The sequence below is a fragment of the Helobdella robusta genome (genome assembly GCF_000326865.2).
Source record: "Helobdella robusta unplaced genomic scaffold HELROscaffold_46, whole genome shotgun sequence".
Lineage (NCBI taxonomy): Eukaryota > Metazoa > Annelida > Clitellata > Rhynchobdellida > Glossiphoniidae > Helobdella > Helobdella robusta.
Genome location: NW_008705138.1, coordinates 1,237,813 through 1,246,833, shown reverse-complemented (window position 1 = coordinate 1,246,833; position 9,021 = coordinate 1,237,813). Strand labels below are relative to the sequence as shown.

The 9,021-nt window shown below is 34.1% G+C and overlaps 3 protein-coding genes across 3 annotated transcripts in view; 2 read left to right on the top strand and 1 right to left on the bottom strand.

Moving 5' to 3' along the window:
* Nucleotides 1-2,966: 2,966 nt before the first annotated feature.
* On the top strand, nt 2,967-4,323 carry HELRODRAFT_178227 (hypothetical protein; the record flags this gene model as incomplete). Its single annotated transcript, XM_009026342.1, has 4 exons — nt 2,967-3,035; nt 3,278-3,397; nt 3,638-3,779; nt 4,151-4,323. The coding sequence occupies 4 exons, from the start codon at nt 2,967-2,969 to the stop codon at nt 4,321-4,323; spliced, it is 504 nt and encodes a 167-aa protein (XP_009024590.1).
* Nucleotides 4,324-4,821: 498 nt separating this feature from the next.
* HELRODRAFT_178226 (hypothetical protein) lies at nt 4,822-7,401 on the bottom strand (the record flags this gene model as incomplete). The annotated part of the gene is made up of 5 exons (XM_009026341.1): nt 4,822-4,850; nt 4,985-5,154; nt 5,733-5,827; nt 6,736-6,971; nt 7,248-7,401. The coding sequence occupies 5 exons, from the start codon at nt 7,399-7,401 to the stop codon at nt 4,822-4,824; spliced, it is 684 nt and encodes a 227-aa protein (XP_009024589.1).
* A 1,379-nt stretch (nt 7,402-8,780) lies between these two features.
* Nucleotides 8,781-9,021, top strand: part of HELRODRAFT_178225 (hypothetical protein) — a gene marked incomplete at both ends in the record, with an annotated part of 13,343 nt that continues 13,102 nt past the window's right edge. Inside the window, one exon of the mRNA XM_009026340.1 lies at nt 8,781-8,813. Within this exon, the coding sequence (XP_009024588.1) occupies nt 8,781-8,813 (33 nt within the window). The remainder of the gene's footprint in view (nt 8,814-9,021) is intronic.

Below are 9,021 nucleotides of genomic sequence, written 5' to 3'. Positions count from 1 at the left end.
AAATTGAAAAACGAACTACAAACATATTGACGCCAAATATTCGGTAGAATTTATAGAATATTGTAAATATATATATAATATATATATATATATATAATTAAAAAAAATATTTAAAAAATATATAAATAGATTAACTCAGCCGAACGACACACGCACGCACGGGCAGTGCATCTGGTCTGATGACACTTTATAACGTGAAACAGGCATTCATTATTTCAACTATTCACATCGAGTGTATATATTGCTTTACAATATATTGTATAATGTATATATATACAAATACACACACAGATATATGAACATATATGCGATTTGTATATATATATATATATATATATATAATTGATGAAAATCACAGCATGTTCGGCGTTTGTTAACATCCAATTCAAGTTTTGCCCGTTGTTGAATATTTATTATCGGATGTCTTTGTTCTATGAGTATTGATTCGGCTAGTCGTAAATTATAATGGTTGTTATTGTAATGTAAGATTTCAACATTGTGGTCCAAGATTTGTTTAGTAATTTTAGTTCTATGTTTCTCTTTCGTGTGATTCTTTATAGCGCCAGTTTGTAAGTGCATCGTGATTCTTCTCGATAACTTAGTCGTCGTCATACCAATATATTCGGAATTATGATGCCCACACCCACCAATATTACATTTCAACAAATATATTGGATCCATTATCAATTCTGGTTTACTAGTGCAGTTGATTTTCATCGCAAGAAATGACGTTCTTTGGTTGGAGTAGTATATTCGTAGTTTAACACTATCGTTTTCGTTTGTTGCTAAAAACCTTATTTTTTATGATTCTTTTCATAATTTGTTCTTCCTGTTCGAAAGCGGTTGACATGTGATTCTTATAATATATTACTATGTTATTTTTGTTATTATTTTTGTCATTACACGAGGAAACCTAAGAATTTTCAAAAAAAATTGAAATAGAAAAATTAATGGACGACTTATTCAAATTAGAAAGTCAAAAACTTATAACACTCAACACAAACATTGTTAACAACCTAAAAGCTGAAAGCAAAAAGTTGAGAGGTAATTTTGAAAGCAAGATTCTTACAACAGCAGCAACTTTAAAAAATAACAGCAACATTATTGTCCGAAAAGCTGACAAAACTCCAATGTATGTTATTATTTATAAAGATGATTACAATGACCTCTTCCTTAGTGGCGTAGATATCACAGATTCATCAAACACCATCCGCCCGCCCTCCTTTCCGAGAATAAAGGGCCCCAAGAATATAAAAAAAACTCGCATTTGATTAATGTTTAATTTAATAATTGTTTAATCCTGCATAAAACTTACGCGCATGTTCTGTGATAATATGCGTCTATTCGCCTATTTTTCAAATTCCGAGTTCACCAGTGTGTAAGTCGCCACAAATTTGCATCAGATTTATCCTGCAGTATGCAAATGTCATTGTAACATTGGCGCGTTTGAAATCGTCTACAAAGAATGCAAACAAGTGGAACGTCTAATAGAAAATTTTCAGTTATCGTTATCGTGGAAGAAAATTGAATATGCCACTGCAGTCAAAATTTGCAGATGGAGTTTGTCAGTCCTAAAGATTTAGGATATCAAATTTTTTTTAATATAAAATCTAGGACATCAAATCATTTTTCGGTAAGCTGTCAAAATGTTTTTATCTGTAATCTTTTTGATATTTCACTAAATGTCTTTTCTATAGTCAGCACGTGATTGTGTCTTTGTAGACTCAGGTTAATGCACATAAGATAAATTTATGTTCTTGAAACTTTTCAAGTGCATCCTATAAATAATTTCAATGTCAGACCAGTTACTGTCACATTAAGTTTCTCTACGGATGTATAATGGCAACATGATAATTTTTGTTTAAAATAGTAGTGAAAAATTAATGAAAATATTTTATTTCAGAAAATGTTTGCCAAGTTATTAACAGCGCTTACCATCCAATTAAAATTTCACATGGAACCTGTGCCCTCACGCATTTAATCTACGTCACTGCCATTTCCCACGCTGCACTACAGTAACAATCAACTTGATTTTTTTTCTTACATAATAAAAAATTTTAATTAATTAAATTATTATTAAATAGTTATTTTAATGGGTTTATTTGTTATTTCAACTGTAAATCACAAGTTTTTGATTTTAAAAATGGTTTGGTTTTCCATAGTTTAATTAGGACCATCGGACGTTGCGACAATCTAATGTCACAGACGTTTGTTTGTTGTTATCAAATTGCTCGGGTTGGGGTTGATTATCATTTAGTGTCGACGGATGCTTGAAGATTTTTATTTAATTATTTATTTTTTTAATTATTTAATTAATTATTTGAGTTGAGTTGGTGCTGGTTGGCTGTAGGACTCGCGCATTCGTTTGAAATTTTAAAAGCGTTTTTATGGAAATTTCGTCCATTTTTTAATTTAATTTTTTTTTTAATATTAAATGTTTTGTTTTGAGTTCTTTTGACTTTTGATTCAAAACTTTTTAAATTGAAAGTTTGAAGTAAATTAGGTAAGAAGTTATATCTCTATTATTGACATCATAAATAATCAGTTTCTTTTTTATTTTATTTGATTAACATTAGTTTTTAACTCATGTTTTGTTCTTTAATGCTTGTTATGTAGGCATAAAGTGCGTGGTGGATATACTTTATTGGGGGATATTTAAAAAATAAATAAAATATGATTTCATTTGTTTTATAAATAAATTAAATTAGTTAATTCATAATTTTAATTTAATATTTTAATCAATCTAAAATTGAACTGTTGTAATTCAGTAACAATTGCAAATAAATTGTTATATCATCTGAAGTTATTACTTACTAGAAAATTTTGAACTGAATCGAGAAAAACAGTTTTGTGTAATTGTTAGTTCCGCCTTGTGGTTTCATCATCATCATCCTACTCATCACATCATCTGTCTTTCGACATTGTAATCATCTCAAACAAACCCATCATCATCACCATCATCCAAGATGGCCGGCATGTCACAACAGAGAGAATCTTGGCAATATCTGCTTGAGTTCAACTGCATATTCAGAAGTGTATGTTTGGTTTCTCTGTGATTATAAATTTTCTATGAAATTTCTAAAGAATCATTAATCATCATTAATTAGAAATGATTTGAGTTATTTTAAAATTTAATAAAAATTAAATTTACTCCTCATGTAATTTGATACAAGTCCCAACATACATGATCAAACATGCACACAAGGAAATACATACACACAAGTATATATACAAACACACACATGTGTATTGTATATATATACACATACACCGACAGACTTCAAGTGAGTATTTGAATTGCAAATATTTCTGCAACCTCTGCAACTACCACTGTAAAGATGTGGAGCACTCCATCAGACATTTGGAAAGGGATGATAAGCACTTGAAACTTATGGAGGTCTTTGGCCCTACTGTTCATTCATTTGTTCATTTTTTTATTCCTTTACTCTTGTTTTTTCTCTCATTCATTCATTCATTCATTTATTCATTCTTGCATTCAATCATTCATACACGCACGTGTTGTGTCATTCAGTCATTTGTTTTATTGATTTCTAGAAAAGTATTGCATAAGTTGGCTAGTTGGTTGATCGAGTGATTGATTAGTTGATTGATTGATTTTTAATCATTTTTGATGTAGTTGAAAAAAATTGCATTGGATTTCAAATTTGGGCCAACATCAAACAACCCGACACCGAGGCATCCAGATCAGCTGGATAAATTTCTATCTAATCTGTACCATGCGGTGTCTTTGTCGCCCGAAGATTATGAGACTAGGGAGAGTGTTGTACAAAGGATTAACATAATGATTAAGAAATTTATGCCTGGTTTGTTTGCTTGATTGATTGGTTGGTGATTGATTGGTTTGTTGATTGACTAATTGATTGATTGATTGATTATTTCTTGGTTGGTTTATTTGATTGATTGGTTGATGATTGGTTGGTTGGTTGTGTAATAAATTTAAATTTAGTGAATAAATGATTGATAAAGTGATTGATAGATAGATTGTCAAATAAATGATAGATAGGTTGATGGATGGATGAATGGATTGATCAATCCATCAGTTGATTAATAAGTAGGTTGAATGATTGATTGATTGATAGCATGATACATCAACTACACCCATCAACCAACCGACCAATCAACCAACCAGCCTCGACAAAAGCAGTAGCCAAGATGTACGGATCGACGAGAACGAAATGCGCCCTCCTAACTTCGGATCTCAACATCAACGTTCGAACTGATCGGCCAGTCGAAGTTTTGAAGCTCCTGCATAAGATGATGGTTGAAGACGAGAATGGTTTGTTGATTGGTTGGGTGGCGTGATGTTTTAATGGCTAAGGTGTCTGGCACTGCTGCCTCAGTGACGGGGTTTGAATGCAGAGAGATCCCCATCCAGCACACTTGTGTGTGATGTGTTGACGCATCTGAGGAATATTAAAGAGAGAATTGTGAATTCTATATAAAAATATTATTGGGGTGGTTTATTAGATATTTTGGATAGTGGATTGATTGGTTTCTTGATTAATTAAGTTCCTGCAACTGCGATTAATTAATTATACACATCCATTTTCAATCAACCAATCATACAACCTCCCAATCAACCAACCGCACAATCCCCCGATCAATCAATTCATTCTTTCAAACCAATGCTTTTCACTATTTATACTGATCCCTTATCTGACATCTTCAACAATTATGACTCATCCTTCCAACAATATGCGAATGGCACAAGTATAGTATATGAAATCTCCCACCAAAATATCTCTTCTCATAGATGTAGATTTAACTTTTGTGCCTCATCAATAAAGGACTGGCATTCACTTAATTTCCTTCAACTAAATGCTCGAAATCTGCAATAATGTTTTTCGGTGCACAACAGCAACTCAAAATGTTCTCCACCTTCCAACTTGTCTATTGCTGGGTCAAACCTGTCTACATCAACAAGTCTTAAACTGCTGGCTGTTACTCTCGACCCGTCTCTAACTTTCAAAGCTCACACCTCTGCTCTCATCAAAATATGCTACTACATTATTTGGTCTATGACCTTTCCTGACAGTTGAAATGGCCTCCACGCTAGCACGCTGTCTTGTATTATCTCGATTCGACTGCTGCAACTCTCTGTTACATGGCACTCCTGCATATCCAATTTCCTCCCTTCAGATCATTCAAAACAGATTAGCCAAACTTGTTCTAAATGTTGACTTTTTTTACACTTTGTTGACATGCATCCAAAAAACTTGCATCCAAAAATCTTCTATTTTTTTAGTCATAATGATTGCTTCATTTTGTCTAACATTTACCACAGCTCTTTCAATCTTATTTCTAAGTTTCTTAAACTGATTGAACTCATCAAATATGATTGGATTTTTGTTAAAGATAAAATTTTTCCACAACTTTTTTCTTTTTTTTTATCAGATCTTTTAAATATTTGGGACATATAAATTTATGTGATTTGGCAAAGCTATTATTGATGTAGCATAGTACAAACAGTTCAGTTGCTTTGATCAAAGTTTGTGAAAAATGATTCCATAGTTTGTTAACACAATCAACATTATCATTTTCGCTCATTTCATCAGACATTTTTGAATTCATTTTTATATATTCATTCATTGAAACATAATCACCTTTATCAAATTTTCTTTTGGTGACATACATAACTTGATTACTTGGGAAGGAATCCATTGCAAAAACTCATTGCACAGTGATCACTCTTTCAAACTGGTGGTAAATACTTCGGCTCTTTGATGATATTTTCATATTGAACTAATAACAGATGTAGAAGATTTTGTGTTTGACTAGCCCTGTATCTAGTGGCACCCTTAATCATCTGAAGTAGAAGATTATCGTTCACAAAATTAACAAACCTACACTCAACAGATTTTGCAACATTTTTGTTGAAATACTCATCCATTTTATATGTGGAGAGTGAAGGCTAACTCGGTATTGTGTATAGGATGTCAGAAGTGGGTGCATAAGAGATGTAGTGGTGTGAGGGGGCACTGAAAAAGGTGGAAGGCACGTTCAAATGTAAGAAGTGTGTTCATGGTGTGTTAAATAGGAATGACGGAGTTGAGTGGTGGTATTGAAAGAGTGGAAAGCTTTGTTTATTTAGGTGTTAAGCTGAACGTGGATGGAGGATGTTTGAGCACTGTTACAGCTAGAGTTCGTGTGGGATGGATGAAATTTAGGAAACTGGGTGGGGTATTGTGTGGAAAGAAATGGTCAGTGAAGATGAAAGGGAGGGTATATAGAGCATGTGTAAGAGCAGCGATGGTATATGGTGGTGAAACTTGGGTGTTGAGGAGAGAGGAGGAAAGTGAGGAGGGCAGAGGGCTGAAAGAGCTATGGTGAGGATGATGTGTGGGGTTAAAGTGGAGGATAGGAGAAGTGGTACAGAGCTGATGTCGATGATGGGACTGAATCAGGACATTATGACATTGATAAGGAGATCGAGATTGCGGTGGTATGGACATGTGTTGAGAAGGGATGAAAGGGTCGGGATTAGGCGAGTGTTGGAGTTCGAGGTTGAAGGAGTGGTAGGAAGGGGTCTCCGCGATTGGGATGGAGAGAGCAGGTGGAGAAGGACAGGGTGAAAGCGGGGTTGCGTGATACTGAGGCGAGTGACAGATGTGGATGGCGTCGAGGAGTATTTCGGTTTCATCATAGATAGCCAAACGGCAACCCCCGATCTCGGGGAAAATGTCGTCTAAACGTGTGTTGTTGTATATGGGGAACATTGAAATCTCCAATCACTATTTTTAATCCTTTCAAGCCAAAAATTGACTTTAATATGGCAAACAACTGTTCATTATTGTAAATATCTGAATTAGGACTTCTGTATATCACCAAAAACAGTAACTCCAGTGAACAACTCTCAATTTTTATGCATATATATTCTTTAAAGGGTATGCCTAAATCAAGTTCAGTCGAATTAATTCCAATCCTCGTGTAGAAAAATATACCTCTGTATCCTTTTTGCATAAAATTAGCAGCATGTAAATTATAGTTAATCAATTTAAATTCATTCTCAGTATATTCTTTAATGATATTTTCACCGTTGGTTTCTGTGAAAATTAAAATATTCTTTGATAAAAACTTTGATTTAACTAATAATTTAATTTTTGTTATGCAATTCACATTAGTTTAAAACACTTCAGCCACTCTCGATATCTTTTTTAATTCTTTCTTAACTTTATAATTTTCATGTTTTTTGGCACCCCCTCCATTACCCGGAACATGAATACAACCTGGACTTTCCAATCCAATCTTCCTTTCCAATCTTTCTTCTTTATTTAAATCTCGTTTGACATGGATATTTCCAAAATCGCCTTCAAGAGTCTTCAACTTATTTAAATTTTCCACGAATAAGTTTTTGTCTTTATTTTTATGGAATTTTATCATGGCAGGTCGGGTCGATCTTTTTCATTTTTTTCCTAAGGCGAAAAACTGATTTATATTATTTTCTGTGACAAGTCCAGCCGTAAGGCGTGAACAAGTTTCTAACACCTTTATTCTATCCTGCTTCCTGCCACTTGCAGGTCCACTATCCACTGCATTTATTTAACCTGTAAATGTTTATTACATTATTCATTCTCTCCTCTAGGTCTGCAACATATTTGATGTCGTTGGTCTTTTCAATGGCTTTACAAGCATTGCCACATTACTAACAACATTAGCCCACGTTTTATCGAAAATTCTCAAAATCTTGGCTACCTCGGGCATGTTATTTTCTAGTTCTGCAAGTTTTTTTTCAGTCTTTGTAGAAAAAATGGTAAAATCCTTAGCAATTGTTTTATTTAAATCCTTAATTCTTGCCCACATCCTCCTCCATTTCATCTTCTTTCTTAACAATGTTTGTCATTTCATTGCCCATTTTGTTTCGTTCCCTCCTAACATCATCAATACTACTGCTTAATGGTTTTATCAACATCAAACATGTCAAATTTGGTAATTCTATCATCTTGTTTGACAAATCTTTTTAAATTCACAGCACTTGTAACGACAAACTCCTCTACTGACTACACTAGTTATTTTTTTAGAAACTACTTTGCTACACTTGGTGCTTTTATCTTCGGGCATATCACTAATTTAACGAAATCAGTTTAAAATTGCGAAAATTTAATTTAGAAAATTTAATTTAAAATATAAAATAGCTGTCATCACATATAAAACACTCAACACATCTCAACCATCATATCTTCACAAACTCATTCGCCTTCGCTCGTCTGTTAATCATCGTCGTCACCTTCGTCAACCGTCTTCATTGCAACTGCATCAACCAGTCAATACATCAACTATCGTCAATAAAGGCTTCTCACATTGCTCACCATCAATATCGAACAGTTTGCCACTCATCATCCGTCAACAATCATCAATAGAAACGTTTGAAAAGCGATTGAAGCAGCATCTGTTTGAAGAGGCCTTTGGCGGCTGTGCTGACACTTGTTTATCCGGGCGCCTCGGACGCTATGCATAGGGCGCTCATAAATGACATTATTGTTGTTATTATTATTATTATTATTATTAACAATCACCCAATCATACAAACCCCCAATCAATCAACCAATCACACAACCTCCAATCAATCAATCACACAACCTCCAATCAATCAACCAATCACACAACCCCCCAATCACACAACTTCCCGCCAATCGATCAACCAATCACAGGAGACTTCATAGACACAGTCGAACAATTCACTAGCAACGTTCCCAACGTTACTACGACGTTTCGAGGAGTTATCAGGAGGGGAAGAGAGGAAGGAGAAAAAGGAATAAAAAATGGTGGTGCTGGTGATGATGGTGGTGGTGGTGGTAGTGACGACGCTGAGGGCGAAAAAAATGAAAAAGAAAAATATGAAAATGCAAACAGTAATATGAATACTAACAATGATGGTGGTAGTAGTAGTAGTAAGGGTAATGATAGTAGTCGTGAGAGTGATAGTAGGAGTGGTGCGGCTAAAAGCTTCGCTATAACGATGGTAGTGAATTTTGATTCGAGCGTCAAGACAACCGAGCTGCT